General features: G+C 42.2%; 1 protein-coding gene across 1 annotated transcript in view; it reads left to right on the top strand.

Moving 5' to 3' along the window:
• ADAMTS17 (ADAM metallopeptidase with thrombospondin type 1 motif 17) overlaps nucleotides 1-21502 on the top strand; it is a 154056-nt gene that overhangs the window by 79094 nt on the left and 53460 nt on the right. Inside the window, exons 11-14 of the mRNA XM_039723597.1 lie at nucleotides 11226-11327; nucleotides 12410-12555; nucleotides 14789-14955; nucleotides 15798-15925. Coding sequence (XP_039579531.1) covers nucleotides 11226-11327; nucleotides 12410-12555; nucleotides 14789-14955; nucleotides 15798-15925 — 543 coding nt within the window. The remainder of the gene's footprint in view (nucleotides 1-11225; nucleotides 11328-12409; nucleotides 12556-14788; nucleotides 14956-15797; nucleotides 15926-21502) is intronic.

The raw sequence follows: 21502 nt of genomic DNA, 5'->3' as shown, positions 1-21502 counted from the left end.
CTGGAAACAAGGTGGGAAGTGGAAATAAAGCTGACAAGCCCCGGGGAGGAGAAAAAGAGTCTGTATTTCCCTCAGTTTTCAGCGCTGCTGGGGGAAAAGCAAAGGGCCTCGAGCTCCGTGTCAGCCGCTCCTGCTTAGGCCTCGTCCTGCTTTCCCCACACTGCCCTTGGTAATCTCCCTGAGCAGACTCAGAAAAACTGGTGTTTGCACGTTGTTCCCTTTTGAGATTGTTTTGCTGAAATGCTCTGTAGAGATTGTTTTCCTGGAAGTTCAGCTGAGGTGAGAGTCTCTCCTCACAAGAGTGTTTGGCTACTTCCACAGAGTCAGCTTAGATGGCTGGCTGGGCGTTCACCTTCACACCACTGCAGTGTTCTTAGGAGCTGACTCTCAACTCTGTGCTGAGGAAATATTGATGTCTGCTTCTTTCATGAGGCCTTACAGAATTGTGTGCAGAATCCTCTGTGTTTTCTAAGCAACATGATGTTTAATCAGGATTTGGGTGCAGCATGGGGTATCATGGTTGGCAAAATGGAAATATTTACTGTTGCTGTCTCTAGAGGTAGGTTGTGCTTGAGATGAGGCTGTTGGACTCATCCTCTGGAATTTAAACAGCCAAGCTTTTCATAAGGTATTACACATAATCAGATCTTTTAATTCTGAACAGATCTTATCCCCTGTTGTAGACAGGGAGTGGGGTAGTGCCTGCTTCCAGTGTGGCCTTAGAGATATCCAAAAAAAAGTCATGAAGCTGTGCTGGGTCAGCAGCACCAGCTGGCAGCATCCCCTCCTGTACAGACAGGCAAGAAGCAGACAGGTTTCTTGCTTTTAATAACTGGCCATTTGTATTTTTAGTTGTCCCTCATTCCCACTCTGAACAACCTTGGGATCTTAAATCAGTGTTAAAAAAGAAAATAATAACCAGAGATAACTGAGGTTTCTAAATGCCAAATTACTAAAACTGTGGAACACGTGCAAGTCCTGGGAAAATGCTCTTTATTTCACATTAGCTGTTTTATTTATTTTGGACTTGGAAGCTAGCTAATATAAAACAATAGGAAAAGAATCTGGACAGGTTGTATTTCCCAGCTCCATCAAGAAAATGCAGACCACCAGGACTACTGTACTGGAAGCAAAGTGTTAGAATATAGGTCTGTAAAGAAAACCTCAGATCTACCCAGCATGACTCAAGTTCTTCCACTTGTGTGGGTGTCACCCAGCTGGACTGCTCTTGGAAGAGATTTTTGCTATTTCCCTTGTTGTGATAAAAAAACCATTTTGTTTCTGGATATTCCAGTGCCTGATGAGAATGTCAGCCCGCTGGTAGGTGGTCAGCATTTCTCACACAGGAGTTGCATGTCCAGTCTGGAATTGCTTCAGGGACTTGTTGTTTGCCAGAATAATGTGCCAAGAGGCACCATTCTCTGTGAGATACAGACAGCAGGTGTTTGTGCTTCCCTAGATTTTTCACCAGTCTAATTGTTTGACACTTTAGAACACAATGAAAAACGTGCTCTTTTTCTCCATCTCTCCTTTCTCCCAAAAGAGAAGCATATTTTGTGAGGACATTACTGCTTCCTAGTGAAAAGCCTGGTAGAACTTCAGCAGGTTAAAACTAATTTGCAATCCCTTATTTAGAATTATTTCTGTTGCAGATGTGCATTAAGAATTAGCATTCACCCTGTGAAGCTCTGGATCAGTTATGTCACATGCCATTAGTTTAAGCATGTGTTTACATCCTGTTATGCTACTCTCAATTGGTGTTTGATGGCAAGGAAAGGAAATTCTTTAGAGGAAATGATCACTTTTGATTTTTAAACCTCTGAAGTTTGTGTTCATTTCATCTTTGTGTTCCTCAGGCCTCATCTGCAGAATACTTGTATCATAATTCTCAAAGCTGTCTACAAAAATACGAACAAAAAAAAAAATTGGCACTGGTCACTGGCATTAGCTGTAGAAATTATTGGCAAATACAGCTGTCTCCTCTTTTAGCCAATGGTAATGTGGTATTTTTAATTCAATAAAGTATTAAAAAAATCCAAATGTAAAAGCAATAAACATTTGACAGTAAATATTTGTTACGAAAAGGAAATAAGCTTCAGGAAATGAGCCTGCTCAATCTTTTTATGATTACATGTGTCTGCTGCCTATTTTCTTATATAATAAAAGAGCTACATTACAATATTTCTTTGGAGATAGTTGAGCTGCATAATTATATCAGGCAAACTAGAGGCCCTATGTTCAAAAATGCCATGCAATTTGGTTTAGAGCAAACTTGAGAGGTTAGATGATTCCAAAATTTCAACATTTTTGAGAAAGTGCAGAAAATTTCTGTGCAGTAAGCTCTCTTCTTTAACAGCATCAAAGCCCCATTTTTTGAAGGAATGTGATCTTTGCTTTCACAGGGAGTCAGGTCCCTCAGTGCTTGGCAGTAGCTGGGCCTCCCACACCAGTCCAAGAAGATAGTTAATCCATGAATATTCACCCATATCTGAATTTTTGAGATTGCATCCCCAAAATTCTTCTTCCATTTTGTTTTTAAGGATAACTCAGATTCCTTAGAACAAAACTGTAGCTCTCTGTTTGCCAAACCAGCTATCCTGCAGCTATTCTGCTCCAAATTTACAGAACAGAAATTAAAGCACATGAGCAAAGCTCAGCTTTACATACACCAAACCTCTACATTTCTTTCTCCTTTCCTTCTACAGTTTAATATACTAAAAAATGAATTTATGATAGTCAGGTGATCTGTAGCCTGTTGTAATCTGTGACCTCCAAGATGCATAATTCAGGATCTGGTTCTGTAACCTCAGTGTTGGGTAAGATTTTCTAGTGCATGTCACCTCTTTCAGGAGCTGTGAATGAGGCTTTTAGCCTGGGTTCCTGTTAGGGCAGGGAACAAGTGTCCAAGGCCAGGCTGGATAGGCCTGGAGCACCCTGGGATAGAGGAAGGTGTCCCTGCCCATGGCAGGGGGTTGGAACTGGATGAACTTCAAGGTCCCTTCCAACCCAAACCATTGCATGGTTCTCTGATCAGTGAATCTCTCAAGACCCTTCAGTAGATCCTCCTTCATATCCAAGTTACAGAGTTTTATCCTGGAATACACAAAGGGATCACAGTGCTTTTCTGTGGTGCTCTCTGTTCATCTTTCCCCTTGCAGATGTCAGGCATTGTCTGATCCATGCAAGAGCTTTTCTAGCAGGCTGTCCAAGTTTGCCCTGCCATGCCAGGCATGCTGCCTGGCTCCAGCTGGGAAGCTGCACAGTGCTGGGGGAGCTTTGGCCCACCTAAAAGGTTACACAGTGGTCTTTTTTTTTTGAGGCAGACAAGTTGCTTTTAGAGAAATTAATGTGTCATTCTCAAGCTCTGAGCAGCATCATGATAATTGCAGGAAAAGCTGGACAGAAATACACCTCTGACACTGCACAGGGTGTTATCAGTGCACCCCAAACTGAGAGAACCCAGGGGCTCTGGCTGCTGAATGCTGCTGTGAGTCCAGGGCTAGCATGGGAGCAGTTGTGCAAATTACAGGCAATTCAACCTGCCTGACCTCTGTCCTTCAGCTCCACACTGGGCTATGAATCAACTATTGTGAATTCATTTGACCCCTCCAAGAGAGGAAGCAGAGAGCTCCAACCCCAGGCAGGCGATGATGCCTGAGAGCAGGAGTTAACCCTTTGCTGTCCCTGTGTTTATTCCAAGAGGAATAGAGTGGTTTCTGCTGAATCTCTCAGGGAGCAGAGATGGTGTTTCTGCCCCAGAAATTCATCAAAACACATTTGAAACCTCACATGGAAACATTCTGCATGTTTAATCTTTATTTTTCAGGCTGGCACGCCTACCAACAGAGGCTTTTGCACTGAAATCATGTTTATGGGAAAAAAATGTGATTTCTATCTCGTGTATCCATTTGGCCTTTTGTTTTATAAGCCTTTTGGCTTATTTATTATTAACACATTTTTGCGGGTTTTTACATAACCGTTATTGTCCAGCATTGTTTTGAGTCAAAACTGGGCTGAGGCTGGAGTGGCACTTGGGAGGAGATTAGCATTGCTACCAAGAGATTTTTTTTCTGACAAGGGACACTGTCAACTCAGATGGAGCTGGGAATGTGAATTTTGACATAGCAGTGTTTTTAGAAATACTAAACCAGCTAGAACTGGCTCCACTGTTTTTCTTAGGTTCAAGTTGTTTTTTAACAAGTGTAGGTATTTTCCAATATCTACAAGCTACAGAACAAGAGGGCAAAGTTGATTGCAAGCCAAAGGAGACAAAGTAGACTTCTTGGCTAATGTGGAAAAAGAGAGGAACCAAAAGCAAAGTGAAGAAAAACTAGCAATTGTAATGACCAAGTGGATTTAATGTTCCCCTTCAGTTTACATATTTGATGGCGTGGTGGTGAGTATAATTCAGCAATTGTAGGTCTCTCTGTGGTCTTGATCTTGCAGAGAGACTGCTGGAGTGGCCTTTTGGGCTGTGTGCATGGGAATCAATGGGCCTCTGTTTGCCTTTTCTCTTCAGGGCCATTTGTGAGATGCAGACCATGATAGTGAGCCCTATTATTTAGTAATGTATAGAATATTTACAAGAACGTGGTAATTAGATTGAATACTGGTTTATCCTGAAAATAATAGGTTACATTGTCATTTTCTGTACAACCAAGGGCTTTGTCTGCATAATAATACTAATAAATCTGGAAGAGGATGGGTTGGGTTTTTCTTGAGGCTTGCAGAATAGAAGCCTGGCAATTCTAAAATAAAATTAGCTGATTTTTCTTTTTTTTTTTAAGAAGTAAAGATAACAATTAACTTAATTGCCATTCTATAGTTTATAGTTTTCCTCATGTAGGTTGTTAGAATTCAGGCTATTTTCATATTGCCTGTTTCTATGAAGCTGAAGTGTCCTATTTCACTGCTTCTGTATGTTGCAAAAATACCTTTTTCTCTTTATTTTCAGTGGAAATACTTTTTGTTTAAGAGAGAGAGAATGAGAGAGAAGCAGAGTTCCTGCCTGGGCAGCACAGCCCAGTTTACAATTATTGGAATGCTTCAGAAATTTTTGTACGTGTTTCAGTTTGGAAGATGGTCAAAACACATTCTGGTGCAGTGGTTTAAAGAAAAATAAAAAGAGAGAAGGGAACCAAAATAAAATTATAAAAATACAATGTGGAAATTTCAGAATATAAACATAATAAACTCTTAACAATAGCAGAGAGAGCCTATTAAGAATTAAACACTTGAGCTTGGCAAGTTTTCATTTCTTATTAAGACAAGGGGAAGGAGAAGGAATTAGTGTAGCCTTGTGATGTGGCATCTACAGCTAAAGTCTAAGCTTTACAAAATTAGCCAGAATACGATTGAGTATCAGCCTGAAAACAGTATAACAAGCTTGAAGGGCATTCAGACTTCTCCCACTGGCCTGCTGGGAACTTCCCATCTGCAAAACACTTCAAGAGAAACTCCATAATTTTCACAACCACATCTGAACGGTGTGTGTACATATCTATATTTATTTTTTGTCCCTTGCTTCTCTTTTCCCATGGCCAAGAAACACAATCCATTATTTCATTATTTTAAGTTTCCTATTTTTCTTTTTTAATGGACAACTCTGCCTGTTGTTCAAAACAAATCAGTTTCTTTTTTATATCTCACAGTCAGGTGTAAGGCCTGAGGAGTAGACTGGGAACTGTTGAGTGAACATTGCTCTTAAGAACAGCTCTCCTAAACATTAATAATAAGTCACAGTACAAAATTCCAATAATTTAATTCAAAAATCTGTTCCAGTGCTTTATTCCACATGCCTCTACTTCTAGGTTTGATCATGTGAAGACACTTCTATGATTTTTCCAGCTGATGTGACACATTTGTGTTGTGTTCTGTCATTTAAGATGCTGAAACCTGGGCTCAGCAAAGCTGAAGAGCTCACACAGTGAGAGTTGTGTGCTGGTAGGAAAGTGCATCAAATTCATCCTTTCCTCCATGTCTGTGAATCCCTGGAGCTGGTGACTGCCCTAAATGCACTAGATAGATTTGCATTCAACTTAATGTTTTGCCATAAAATTAGCTTGTGGACTTATGAATGCTCTTTCCAATCTCTTACTTTTTACTATTAATTTAATTCCAGGTACCAGAAAAAAATAAATAAACTGGTGCTTTGCAAAGAAATATTTTAGACGATGAAGGTTTTAGTTTTCCTTGAGAGCACCAGAGACAGCTGAAACCAGAGACAGTGTTTTCCTGTTTCATTGTTTGCTTCCCAATGTACAGTAAAAAAAAAAAAGAAAAGTGTTTCTGTTGCTTTGTGCTTTTCTTGCAGTCTGGGAGTCTTTCACTGCTTGTCTGGCACTATCTTGGAATATCAGCTCTAGACACAGGTCAGCAGTTTGGCCACTGAGACACGGATCTGAGTTTCACAATTATCTTGTCTGGGTCAACGTGGCTCCTTTCCAGAAGTGCCTTCCAGTTTTGCAGGATTTGAGTTTGGAACACTTTTCATCTCATTTTCAGCAGTAAGAAGCTCCACCTAACAATGTTCACCTCCTTTGTGATTGCTGTGGGTTGTTTATGCACCCAAAATTAAAGACAGCGATGGTGTAGAAATTTGGGGCATTGTTTTTGTCACCTTGTGTAAAGACTTGCTGCTCAGAAGCATCCTGACTTTGAGAAGAACATTTGCATTGTGCTTTGAACAGGAAATCATGAGTAAATTGCGTGTTTATTTTACCTAATAGATATTAATTATGATCCCATTCATAAGCACATTTTCTCTCCTGGTTAGCAATATGCTGAGCCTTAACCTTGGCAAAATAAGAGAGTTCTGATACTTCATTGAAAGTCAGCCTATTTAGAAGCAAGCCTGTGTGTTCTGAGATCTCTTGCTCATCTCCCTTAGGGATATTTACTTTTCCTAAGTTCTTAATCATAGTTGCCTCATTTTGACAGAAAAATTGGTTTCTGGTGGTTTAATTCTACTGCTAGAAAGAAGAGGCTCCTCTTTCCAGTGAGCAGCAGAAACAAATTCATCTCCAGGAGAAATAAGTGTTTCTTTCCTTGGATGCAGACAAGGTAAAGGAGTGAATGTGCAGGGAATGAACAAACTTCTGTAGAGTTGTTCCATGGTGGGAAGGACATCTTTATTCATTGGATTCTCTTTATAGTTTGGAGGTTTGGAAGCTCCCCTTGCAGGTGGTGATCTGAGAGTTTGAGTTGGGGGAGCCTTGTGAGCCCACATGAGGTCATGGAGCAGGATCACACGGATTTTAGCAGCAGCGGTGATGCAATAGCTACCCCAGGAAGAGCTCCAGACTGGCTGCCTGTGGACAAGGAGCTGGCTGGAGTGACTCTGCCTTCTCCTCATTTCCAGCTGCAGCACTGAGCTAAGGATCAGACAGATCCCCCCACTGAGCCGTGCCTGAGCTCTGCACACTGGGAGTCTGTGGGATGGAGTCCCAGGGAAGGGGACACTGTCCTGGGAAAGTGTGAGGAGCTGGGAAAGGTGGAAGGGCCAGAGCCAGAGCCTGGCTTCAGCTGGAGCAGGCAGTGACACAGGAGCCTGTGGCTGTGACACTGAGCAGAGAGCTCTGAGCAGTTCTGCTTCAGCTCATCTCCCAGCAGACTTTCAGCAAGACATTTAATCCCTTTCTGTTCCTCATCTTTCCACCTCGAATGGAGTGATAAAACTTCCTTTATCCCCAAGCTCCCAGGAGTCTGTTTAGATGGTGAGGTCTTTGGGGGGAGAGAAAACACCTGGCACAGTGAGGCCCCTTTGTCAAACGGATGCCATTATAATCCCTGTAATCGGAAGCACCACTCACCTGCCCAGCACATCTCTCCCAGCTTGGGAGTTTCCAGATCCTGATCTCTCCCAGGACTGCTTCCTAACAGCTGTGCAGACAAGTTTTCCTATCTCCCAGTACTTTCTGAGAGCTCAAAATTTGCACCTTTATAACCATTTAATTTTATTTCAGTTTCTGAATTATTTTTTTGCCGTATAAATTCCTTACGGGTTCAGTTGAAAAAGCATTTTTAAAAATAATTTTAAATTTTTATTGAAACACTCTTCTCAGCAGCCATCTCGCTTTTTAAAATTTTATTTTTGTCTTGGAAATATTTCAAACTGGGAGCTGATCCAAAGATGACCTTTCCCCACAGACAGTTTCAACAAATCAATATTTTTCCAGTGTGAAATATCTGTCATTGGAAAATCCTCACTGGCACTTCTTGAACGCTGTAGGGAATGCTTTGCAGGCAGGGACCTGCCATCTGAAAGCTGGGTGCTGAATGCAGAATTAGCACTGATACAGTTCTTTTGATGGCTTCTTCTGTATCAGTGTAAGCTCTGAGCTGCCACTCACATACAACAACTTCCTTTCAAGTCCTGCCATTTCTCTCTTGGATATTTCCCCACAAAGCTGGCTGTTTAACCATTAAATAGTCACTGACTGCTTTGCTGTTTAATGGGCAATTTTGTTTGGGTTCCTATTGTAGCTGAGGAGGATACATGATCTCTTTTGAAAAGGGCTATTAACGTGATAAAACATCTTGGGAACATACAGTCCCAAAGCTGATGGTTTCATCTTTGCTGGGGTCTGTGAACACTGTTAAATGCAAGGGACTGGGCTTTGCAGTGGTGTGGCACCAGAACACTGAGCTCAGCACCATTACCAGATTTTTCTGTAACTGTTTCCTGAAATATGCTTTGCATTTAGGATTCTGAATCAAACACAGGGATGCTATAAAAATCCAATGTTTTCCATACCTCGAAGATGGGAGATTTCAGAAAGGTTGGTGTTGCTGAGAGAGGTATTTCCTGTATTGATCTCCCTAAATTATGTGTGTGTATACATGGATATACGGGCATAAACACACACATTGATATAAACATACCACACCCACATGTTTGTGAATATTTCCACCCTCTGTATCCCTACTCTGGGCTCTTTTGCAGGTGCAAACACACATATTTGAGGTGATCTCTGCCCGTTGCTTCCAAATGCCCTGGCTCATACTTGGGCTCGTGACCTGGCTTTATCACCTTCCATATTCTTGTGGGCTATGGAGGGATTCTGATTGCTAGCCAAAATTGTAAAAAAAAAAAAGCTGTTTCATTTTTATGACTTTGTTTCTATCACCAGCCCCTCTGTCTTCCCAGTTTTACATCCTAGAGCAGAAATTAACCCTAATTTACATGCAGTTTATGATCCAGGGACCTGAAGCTGAACAAACACTGGTCTTCTGTAATACACAGACATTTAGCAATGGTGATCATATGTGTCTAGAACAACTTCTTTAGGGATGGGATTTCATCACATCTTCAGCCAGGATGTTCCTCTGACAGAAAGCAGAAGCAGAGGGTTTCCTTCGGGGACAAAATTTCTGTCTGGGTAATTCAAGAGGTCTGGCTGGAGTGTTTCTCCTCACATTCTGCTCTGAAGGGTTGTAGTTATATGCAAGAGAGGGGCTGAAGCCTGGAAATGTGGAAATACTTGCTGTGTGCATCTTTCATTTCCAAAGCTTCCCTTTATTTTAAGTACCACTATTGTCCCCAACCACAGTTTGGAAGGAGGTTTTGCTGGTAGTGCCTTCACGCTGTGGTTTATTGCCTCAATTTGTGTTCTTCCTGTAATGCATATGGATGGTTAATTGATGTACTTCTTGATTTTAGTCTTCTTTAGAAGGCAGAGGGTGGAGAATCTGGGAGCTGTGAGGTGGAACAATGAATTTCTCAGTAAGCTCTGAAATCTCTGCCTTGTCAATGCTTCTGCCTCTCTGTACCTATCAATAAAACTGTGTGTGATGTCTTCATGGCTAATTGGTGCTTAAGTGCTTTCAGAGCTGTGGGTAAACCACTAATTAGTCACAGTCATTTAGTCAAAATTACTAAAGACTGATATTTTCCCATATGCTCTATTTGTTCAGAGAAAATGTCTTGAAAATGCGTTGATTTAGGTTTCCCTGGAGTATTTGCTGTTGGTTGATTGTTTGTTTGTTTGACAATGACTTTCTGCATTGTGGTTAATACAGATGCTGAATTATGTTGTCTGCTTCCAGTTTTTGTGAATGTTCTTTGGGTTTAAATAGTGAAAAATCCTCTTTCCAGAAAGAAATGTGGAAATGGAGCAGGATGCAGATACTGCTGTGATAACTGTTTTGTGTCAGAATGTTCTACATCATCACTGGGACTGGGATTTATCTCATCTGCACCCTCTCTTGTACAGATCTATTTTATAGAGACATGATCTGTTTTATAGAGACATACCAACATGCCTGTACACAAAACACACATGCACCCACAGTCTCTTACATTACACTGGGGAAGAACCATGAGGCTCAAGCGTGTTGACTCAACTATTTAATGAGGTGCAATAAATCTTGACAAGACCAGCTGGCACTAGAGTCAGGTTTCTCATCTTTTTACCATTACATTGAAATGTGAACAATAGTGGAAAGAAATGTAATTCTTCTTTGTTGTTCTTTTGGTACTCAGCTATGCAGCACTGTATTGGAATCATCCCCTTCCATGGAATGCAAAGCATGGTGGATGCTATGGAAAATGTTACCCATGCAAAGGTCCCTTTTCCTGGTGCTTTTTCTTAAATTCTGAAAACGTTTTGATCTGGCAGGTCACAGTTGTGGTCAGCACTGAGATCCCTGCAGCACACACTGGCTGAGCAGAGCAGCAGCACTGGGGAATGATGCCCAGAATATTCCCAATCTTTGACCCTGCCTGTCACCAAGCTCCTCCTTTGTTGTACAGCACACCATGACATCCTTTCCTTTCTCATTCCACCTTCTCCCCAGGGGCATTGCTGGCTCATTATTGCTACCACCAGCTGCAGTTACTTGAGTGTCTTTTTTTTAAAAATAGGAGTAATTAAGTATCTTGGACATCTAAGCATTTGGCATGGTTCCAAAGCACCCAACCTGGCCTCCCATATAGGATTCCTTTTTAATGGACCAGATTTATTCTTGTGAAAAGAAATCTGTTTAAATAGCATACTTTTTGTTTGGGGTCGGTTTTGCTCCTGTCAGTGGCATCCATCAATCTCTTTCATGTTTCCAGCCTCACCACTTAATGCCAATCAATCTTTAAAAAATAACTGCTCCCAAACCAACTGGATGCCTCTGGATTCACTTGAGAAAGACTGCCTGAGCTTTGAAGTGTATCCCATAATGATGGCTGGCATCTCCATAAGTAATAACTGCACCTCCTTGCTTTGTGATTACAGCATTTGATGTGTGCTGGGCTCTGGTGCCTGGTGGAAGGAGACACATCCTGTAAAACAAAGCTGGACCCCCCTCTGGATGGCACCGAATGTGGCGCAGACAAGGTAATGAGGATGCTCAGCAGCAGTCACTTCTTGTTTCCCAGCACTGGGAATAATGTTTCCAAGATGTTCAGTATTTACCATAAACACATAGCTGGTTCTGTTCTGGGTTGTTACTTGAGATAGGAAGTGTGCAGTGTTTAGCCTGACATGTGGGGAGGTGTGGAAGATGGGGAATGAAACAGAGGCTACTTAAAAACTTTATAGTTTCTACAAGTAGCTCAAAATAATTGAGGTGAAATTCAGTGATGTTCTGTTCCTTTTGAAGTATAATTGACTGTATTTATTTACATATGTATTTTCTGGAACTTGACTGGTTTGGTAACTCTCAGCCCCCTACTTACTGGTTTTGGACTCTAATTTTTTTTTTTTTTTTCCTATGGTATAGTTGGGGAGATAAAAAGGGTAAAATTTAAAAGCTGGCTTCTGAAATCAAGAATTGGAACCTTTTCTTTTCCTGCAAATAAAGATAAACAATGACAAGAAAAAGTGGGTCCTGGAAACCATGACAAGAAAACTGGAAAAAATGTTTTTAGGACCATGTTTTTCTATCTGGGGGAGTTCTGGTGACTCTTTCATAAGGTTTCTTAGCAGTGCTCACTGTGTCACATCCTGGCCAGACCAAGTTTGCTGCTTGGTCAGGAGCCAGCACAACCTATTAGAATCAGAGGGGTTTGGGGCTTGAGCCAAGTTAGGTCCAAAATACTTCAATCATTTTGTACATTCTGGGAGCAGTGCTGATGAAGGCATTGCTTTGGGGTATAATTTCTTGGAGTCAGTTTCTGTGAATCGTGGGGCTTTAAGTCTTAGTACTTAGATAATTATCTGCTTTATGAAGTAAGGAGCCCAGTTCTGTGATTGTTTTTTTAATGACAGAACCCCCTTCAGGGGCTTGTTGAGAGTGACACTTAAATTTTTACATTTCTCCTCCTCCCTTCCTCCTTCTCCTACTGCCATCTCACCAAAGCCTCGAATCCCTAAAAAATTAAACGTAGACTTGTTTCAATTCCTCAGCCATCCTTTAAAGTCCACCTGTGCCAGGTCAGGGCTTCTTCCCAGGCTGTGCTAACGTGCTTGCCTTGCAGTGGTGCCGAGCTGGGGAGTGTGTCAGTAAAACCCCCATCCCTGAGCACGTGGACGGGGACTGGAGCGTGTGGAGCCAGTGGAGCATGTGCAGCCGGACGTGCGGAACAGGGGTGCGCTTCAGGCAGCGGAAATGTGACAACCCCCCGTAAGTCCTCACACCATCCTGGCTCCTTCTGCCATGCTGGCAGCCTTTTCCCTCTTGGGCAACCCTTGCTGTAAGAGTACAGGGGAGAAATGGGCAGCAGAGCTGGGCAGAAGCCCTGAGAAATTCCTCATTCACAAGCTGCAATGACCAGGTTGGAATCCTGGAGTGACTTGAAATGGGTTCTGTGGAAGTGGCTTGAAGGGTCACCTTTGGAAGTTTTCCATTGCAGTGATTCAGAGGTGGATACAGTTGAGTTAGATACGTGTAGTTTGGCAGAAAAACTGATGCTGTGTTCCCCTCCAGCACTACAGTGAATGAGGAGGGGCTGGTCTGGATCTACAGACCAAAGTGAGCCAATGTGTCTTAGAGATGAGTTTTGCAGGAGTGCTTGCTCTGGGCTTGGGGAGCAGTGCAGTGGCTGACAATGATCAGTGTCCCAGGACTGTGTTGGCAGAGCCCCTTGGGATGCTCTGTAGGTCAGGATGTGCTGCATAAGAGCAGGAAGGTTTTCATGCATGCAGAGAGCCATGGGTGCTGTTTAGCTCCTGCACAGTGGCCGATGCTCTCTGCATGGCCTTGGATTTTTTCTGATTCAGGATGAAATGTAGGTGTTGTCCTTCATCCCTCAGGTTAGTTGAGGCCCATCTGGAAGTCTCTTTATCATTTTGGGGTTCTGAAGAGGTTACAATGGTGTCATTTACCTGGCCACCCAATTGTGTTTATTATAACTTCACAGCCTTGGGAGCAGCTCTTCAAGCGCAGTAGCTCTGACTTTATTCAGATTTTATGTTTTCTTCTACGCACAAAGTACCCAAAGCTTTTCTTTTTAAATTGGGGCTGAAATTCTGCATAGCAACACAGTCACTTTGAAGACGTGCCTAGATGATGTTGCTGTTGACCTCTAATCATGTGAAAAGGATATTTTTGTTTATTCTTCTCCTTATCTGAGCTGCAGTTGCATGTCTATAATACCCAGGTTTAATTTTTACCAGCTCATTTTCCTGAAAAAGGGACTGAGCTGGTTTCTTTGCTGTCAGCTACAGTGCTGACCAAACCTAAATCCATTCATCATCGTTCATTAAATTACAGGAAATGCTCCTTCCAACACTGCACACTGATTTTAAAATTCTCTTGCTCATATACATTCTTGGCTGGAGATACACACGTGATCTTCTTTTGCTTCAAATTCCTGGCCTCAGCCCACTTCTGCAGCTGGTTTATTCACTGTCCAGAAATACTGGCTAAGGGATTTATCTTTTATTTTGTGTATGTTTGGTCTTGGGATTTTTTTTTACAGAAATCTCTGCTCCTGCCAGCTGACTCTTGAGCCTGTGGGACTATCAGTATTTTTAAAGCAGTTGCTTCACTGTTTGATTTGGTTTTTCCTCTCTGTAATTTCTTTGAACATTTACATGCATTGCCTCCCCATGGTTGTAAGGAATGTGTCATAAGCCAGTTTGCACGTGCAGACTTTTGAGTTGTACTGCCTTGTGTTCCTGTCTAGGCTTTGGGCTGTTGTACAGTGGGATTGAGGAGAAAACCATTGGCTTAAAGAGAGCATCCCTTTTCCAGTCCTCCCATATCATGTAAAGGGGTCACAGCACCATAAATGGACTTTGATTTTTTTTCAGTTCCTTTAGTTGGTGGATTCTCTTGGCATAAATACAGTGAAAGGTACCAGAGTATATCATACAGTTACTGTTACAGACATGTGTCAGGAGGGGCTTGGATTGCACTGTTTATTGGAAATCCCAGGCTTAAGCTCATAAATGCAAGGCTTGGGGCTGGAATTCCAGATTCCAGCTTACCTGTGTTTTTTTGTTTGTATTTTGTTTTATTTTGCAACGAAAATACTGACTATTGCTGAGAGTTTGAGTTTTCCTTCTTCTCTGGGGATTCATAAATAAAAACAGATAAGTTTCGCAGGTGCTTAATTCTGATGTGGCATTAGTGGCCTTTCCTGTAAGTTTAAAAAATGAATGTGTGGAATGGCATGGATTTCATGGATGGAGGTTATCTGCAGCACAGGTTTGTTTCTGGGTACCCTGCCTACAGTGCAGGTTATAGCTGCTTCTGTGGCATTTTAATTGCAAGGAGGACACGTGCTGATGGGATGTTTGCCGTGTCTCCATCCTCAGGAGTGTTTGAGGCAGGAGAGAAAGCAAGGGTGGGAGGGGGAAGATGGAACATTCCAGGTGTTTGGTGCTGACCCTGGTTTTGTTCCCCACTGCAGCCCGGGGCCAGGGGGGAAGAACTGCCGGGGGGCCAGCGTGGAGCACACGGTGTGTGAGAACCTGCCCTGCCCCAAAGGGGTGCCCAGCTTCAGGGACCAGCAGTGCCAGGCCCACGACAGGTACACCAACAAGAAGAAAAGCCTCCTGACAGCTGTCATCGTGGATGGTGAGTTTTCCCATCTCCCTCTGTAATTCCTCACTGTTCTTTCGCTGCAGTTTCTCATCTGCAGGGCTCCATTGTTGGTGAGAAAGCTGCAATAGACCCCCTTTAGCTACAGCTGAAAGACTAATTACAATTAATTGTTCTTGGTGCTGCCCTGCTGTTCCTTTCGCCTTCTTAATAGAACATAGAGAGTTGTCAATGCTTTACTCATCTTTTTGAAATGCTGGGAGAGAAGTGCCTTAACTTGATTCCCAGTCTGAAATTCCCAACTTCAGACTGGGAATCAGAGAGCTGGGAATTTAAACACGAAGAAGTTCCAGTTAGTTTGGAGCTGAAAAAAAAGGTGGATTCCCTATGACATATTTTAATTATATCACTTTAGGGCATTTCAGCATGATTGTTTATCTCACCTACATTCCTTTAACACTTCATCTTCTGGGTCTTGCTGTTCATCTGCTATTCAACCAGATGTTGGTGGGATATGAAATGGTCTGGAGAACTTGTTCTTCTAAAATCACTGGCTGTAGCCTGAATTTTGTGGGACTCAGTGACTTGATCATACTTACCAGAACGAATGTTCCCTGTAACAAACATCTTCCCTTTACAAACAGATACACAAAAGTGTACTGACTAAGTGGTTTTCTGTGCTGTTAAAGCCCAGTCTCATCAGTGTAACCCTTTAAATAGTGATACTTAAAGGGGGGAAATGACAGGCCTAAACTGAAAGCCTCATGTTCCTTCAAAGATGAGATATCCAAATGTATTCATGTACAGAATGCATCACCATTGCCTCAGACACTTGTTTGTGCTGTTCCCAAGGGTGCTTGTCATATTTCTTTTCTCAGATAAGCCATGTGAGCTCTTCTGCTCCCCACTGGGCAAGGATTCTCCCGTGCTGGTGACAGACAGAGTCCTGGATGGAACTCCCTGTGGGCCTTATGAGACAGACCTCTGTGTACATGGCAAGTGCCAGGTGGAGTAACCTTCTCTTGTTCTATTTCTAGTGGTAGGTTCAGTCTGGGGCAGCACCGTGTTGGGGCTGGGAGGCTGTCCCTGAGGGGAGGGACAGCCCTGTTTTATAAGGCCCACTACAAGTGCTCCATGGCTCTGTTACTGGTCTGAGAATTGTGCTGAATGCCCGAGGTATGATATTATTCCTGAACAGCTGGGAATGCTCAAAAATCACATTTACTTGTGTGCATGGCTTGGGTGGGAAGGGACTTCTGTGAGGGGAGCAGATTGGAGGGGAAATCTGGCCTGCTTAACTGCTCTTTTTTGGCTGTTAGAGGAATCACTGATAAAAGCACTGAAGCTGCAAATCAGCTTACAAATTGTCACTAGCCTGTTACAAGCATCATCTTACCAGAATCATGATGCTTTTCTGGTCCACCTGGTTCCTTCATAGAAATACTGAGGAAGCTTTTCAGTACCAGTGGCTCCTCAGCTCCTGTAGCTACATGAGCCAGACTCTTCAGATTGAATTCTCTTTTCCTTAGAGAGATAGCCTATAACTATTGCAGTGATTATTTCTCTCTAACCAAATTACACACACACCCAAAATTATGTGTGGGAGATAAATCAATCTGTAATAAAACTTCATGGTTTGCTGAGAGAGTTTGTAACACATTGAATGCTAAGGAGGGCAGCTCTTAGAGCTGGTGCTTCAGGATCCTCAAAAATTTAATGGAGTTTGTAGACTCATATAAGATGGAGATTTAATGTTTGGACGAGGGAAGGAAGATGAGAAAATGTGTAATTAAAGATCATAAAAGACAGGAAGTTGTTTGGAGAGGATGCTCCTGATGATGGGTTCAGGTCATTTGTCACGGACAGTTTGACAGGGCAGACCCTTCATGAGTTTCCTCTCTCCTGGTCATGGAGCACGTCTTCAAAGTGTGCTGCACACACCACAGTGGTGGGAAAGACAGTTCACTTGGCTACAGCAGCCTTGCCAGAGCTGGAGTCTTCCTGGCAGTTCTTCCCTTTGAGTTTCTCCTCATCTAGATGTGTAGCCTGTGGTAGGAGTTGCTCTTCCTGGTATTAACCAGCCTGCTGTATGCACCAGAACAGCTTTATAGCATCACTTTTTATATCCACTAACTTCCCTGGTTTTCCCTGGGGGCACAAGGCACACCAAATTTGGCATTATTTCTGATTTCTGTGAGTGGTTAAGAAATGCCAAGTTTTATTGCTTTGAGCCTTCCAGGCAGGGAGATAAATGAACACAATACCCACCTGGGTGTGAGAGAGGCTTTGGGGGCATAAAGCAGCTTTATTAATAACAATGCAAAGAGAGAAGTGAAAAATCTTTGGATTGAATTTTGCACTGCTGGAGGAGACACTTCCCACTGTTTCTTGACAAATGATGCTGAAGAGGCATTTTTAATTCATTCTTTCTAATTTATTCCAATGAAGAATATGAATAGCAACAGTCTGGGAGCCAGTACAAGTTTGATTCTTTATAATACAAAGTACTTTGCACATAGAGCCAGGTTCATGGTGAATCCCAAGTTACTTAATTTTCCCCAGTTTTTGGCTATATCTGAAAAAAGCTAAAACAAAAACCCATTAATAACCTTTTATAGTCAGGCCAGCTGTGCACCTCCAGCTGTGTGCCATTGACCATTACTCTGGGCTGGCCAGTTTTATTGCTCCAAACCTTCAGAACTGCCACAAATGGTAAATCAGACATCATGGCAAGGCACCTTTTTTTCATCCAGGAGGATCAGTAGCCAGCTCCCTCCAAATGAATTCCTTTATGAGCGCAGAGCACTGGAGGTACATCACGAAAAGCAAATTGCACTCTGAGTCGGGGGCAACTGCCTTTAACTGTGCAGAGAGGTGATGACAGCTGCAGAACATTCAGTCCATTTGCATCTGGCTGAGAAAAAATGTGAAATGATCACTTCAAGCCGAGCAGATTTGAAAGCCCTGTGAACTCATTTATAATACTCCTCTGCCATAGATGTAGTGCAGTGCTGAGAATTGCCATATGTGCCTGTGTACCCCATTTGCCACAGATACTTGTCTAACTAGCTGCCTATTAAACCAATTTAATTGCCATATTCATTTAATTACTCCTCTCCTTGTTTCTTTACCCGGCATAGACAAAGCCTGCAATAAGCATTGCAGGGGGCCTGGAGAAGAGAATAAGTGCTGAAATCAGAGGGTGGTATTACTGTTATTTATTTTCTTATGTAATCCTTCTAGTTAGAGGCTCTCAAAGGCAGGAATGACACATTGTCAGTGCAACAGACAAATTAGCAGTAACCATTGCCTGTGAACAGCTAGCCCAGGAAATGTAATAGATCTTCTTCCTTCACTAGATGCTCCTAAATGCAGCTTGTGAATCATTCTTGGATGATGAATGAATGTAGATGAACATGGCAGAGAAAAAACTGTTGCGAGGAGAGGAGGGTTTTGAGAAGGAAAGCAGGAACAGATTCTCTGAAGCCTCAAAATGCCCCAAATACATATGGGCACCAAGGGAATTTTCCTTCAGTTGTACTTTTTGAAGTTACTACAGTTTCTCTTTAAAGCTGAACTCCAATCTAAAAGGTGTCAATGAAGCCTTTGCTGTCAGCTGAAACAAAATCATCAAAAGCAGCAGCATCTCTGTATTTATCCCTTACACTTGAAGGCAGCTGGAGTGAGTAAACTTGGTTATTACTTTGATCAAGCATAGAAGCACCAAAGAGCAAAGTCAGCCCTAAATTTAACATGGGGGTTCCTAAATCACCTAGACTTATTCTAGCCTTATTCCTTGTTTTTGAGATTAATCATAAGGTCTTAATTCAATTTTTTCCTAGTTTGAGTTGTTTTTGAGGCTGAACATTTCAAATGCACCATTTTTTTTACCTTCCTCTGAGCAAACTGGATGCCCCTGTTCAAAGCATATGTAGGTCTTTGACCTTTCCTCCTCCAAATGCACATGGTCTTCTAGCAAGGAAAATTTATTTTCTCCAGAGATTTTTCAGAGACAGAAAATCTGTTGCAGGCTGGAGAACAAGAGCAGCCTGATGTGTTGGAGGAGGAGGAGGAGGGTGAGTGCTCATTTAGGCTTTTGAGCAATTTGCCTTCCCTGTCATGGCCACTGCAGCCATGGGGAAGGTGGGGTAGGGCTGTGCAACCTGCACTGAGTTAATCTCCTCCCATTTCCCTTCAAGTGACAAATGGCTTTCAGGGAGAGGATTCCTGAGGGTTTTGTTCTTCCCTGGACCTGTAGGGTGTGTGTTTGATGAGAGAACACTCATGAGAACAGGACACTTTCTAACCCCTTACAGTGTTTTGCTCTGTGCTGCTGAGGTTAATTCAAAACTGCTGGCAGAAGTGGAGCTAAAAAAAGTGTCAGATGTCACAGAGCAGAGGGGTGAGGAGAAGACAAGCTGCTCAGCTGACTGTTATGATGCACATGACCTTGTGCTGGCTTTTCTCAAAGGAGGATTAGGCTGAGCCTCATGACAGCATGAGAACTTTCCTGTGGGGACTACAGATTGTGCTTCAGGATGTAATTTAAGGTCTCTGTGAAAAGAGAGACCTCCTGTACAGCAAGATCTGGGCTAGAGATCAAGGGCAGTCTTTGCTGTGATTTAACAATTTAAGAGGTGAAGATGTTTTGGCTCTATCTGCAATTTTCTCATGAATGTTTTGTCATATCACACCTCCTTTCAACTGGCTGGTGAATCCACGGTGTATTTAATGGTAATAAGCCACATATTAGGCTGTCCTGGCACAACAAAATTGTTACAGAACTACTTTCTTCTGAAAGTGATTGTCACACTCTATGAAAGGGGAGCACAAATTGGAAAATGGACAGATTTTCAAAAATAGCTTCTGCAGACTGGACAGGCAGAGTGTCAGGTGAGTGCCACAGATGGCAGAGGAGAAATTGAAGTTGTCTACTGGACCTGCTTCTGGCAAACAGTTTTTAAATACTTAGTACCCACTTTTTGCATTTGATTGATGCCTGGAGTTCTGGCTTTGTCTCCTGACTTGAGTATTTTCCATGTATTATTCATATTCCTGCATTACAAACTGTGGTACAAGATGTTCCAGACTGGGTAGCTTGTCTCCATACAACAACTTGGCTTAGCACTGAACTTTGATAAATTATTTAGTGCATGTGCACAAAATCCAGAAGGATTGTCTGAGCTACAGAAACCTGTTGTATAATTGCCTTTTTGGTTTTTTTCTATGTCTGGATCTGTAGCAATGTAATCTGAGGTTAAAAAGAGTATAATGGATTTTGGTGAGTAAAGCACAGTGACAAAACCAAGTCTTTATCAATATCCTACTAGTTTGTGGTGTACTTTGCAGTGGTGGATGAAAACAAAAAAAACCAAACCCGTGCTATTTCCCCCAATTTTTCTTCCATGTTATGCCATGGAAAGCATATAATAGAACAGAAGCAAAGGAGTTCCTGGGATGGGAAAGAGCTTTGTATTATTTGCATGTTCTCTCATGAACACAGCGGTTTTGACACATAGCCTTCAATTTGTATAAGTGAAAAATAATGAATTATTGTGTCTAACACCCCTGTGAGCTACTGAGGGATCTAAGCACAAAGTCAATGGCAGATGACTAATGCTGATTTAAAATAGGATGTGTCTAACTCCTGATCCAGCAGAGCTGCTCTGATTCAGACAAAATCTGAAGGCTTGGGAAATGACAGGAGGATATTTGCTGAACTAACTCCTACAGGGACTCCACCCTTAGCACAAAATTTGTTGTGGAACAGAAATTGAAGTAATTCAGAGATGAACTGCTTGATTAGGGACCCAGACTCACCTCACCCAACCCTGACAGCCCCCACAACATGACAGGGGCAGATGTGTTTAAAACAATGAAATAAGAATTCTTTTCCCCTCAGATCTGATTGTCACTTGCTCACATCTGTACATTCCTGTTTCATGTGGTCCATCCCTGGAGGTATCAATGGCATTGGATATTATGGACAGAAGGAATTGGCAGTGTAGATGAGTCTGTCATAACCAGCCTGCTCTGTACATGATTAATTTGTAAAGTGGCACATGTTGCATCAATATTTATATTTGATCCATTGAGACAGCCAGTTAGTTCAGCATATGGGAAGCATTACAGTTTTGTGAGCCTACAATGTCATTTCTTGCACAGAGTGGGTGTATATAACAAAAATAATTGTGTTTATGTAGCAAAACATACCCTCACAAGCTGTATCAATTGAGCTCTTTCACAGCCATTGAAAATACAAATAAAAATACCATTAAAAAATACCCAAGCAATACAGAGAATAGTTCACACAGAAGAATCCAAGTGATACGTATTCAAAAGAGAAGAGTTTTCCTATGTTGGAGCCAGCTATGACTGAAGCTGGAAATACCACCCAACAAGCAGTACTTTCAGATGTTTAATTATAAAAATGAGCAGGAGAGGGAGGGAGGGAGGGAGGGAAGGAAGGGTGGATGGAGATATCAGCTTAAAGAGAATTAATTTCAGGCCTTTGGCTCAGCAAATGTGCAGTTACCTGCCAATTTAATGATCAGTGGCTGGTTCCAAAATGTCGTGTCAGAGC

This window comes from Passer montanus, unplaced genomic scaffold (genome assembly GCF_014805655.1).
Source record: "Passer montanus isolate IOZ18808 unplaced genomic scaffold, ASM1480565v1 scaffold5, whole genome shotgun sequence".
Taxonomy (NCBI): domain Eukaryota; kingdom Metazoa; phylum Chordata; class Aves; order Passeriformes; family Passeridae; genus Passer; species Passer montanus.
This window is presented reverse-complemented; position numbering and strand designations above follow the sequence as displayed.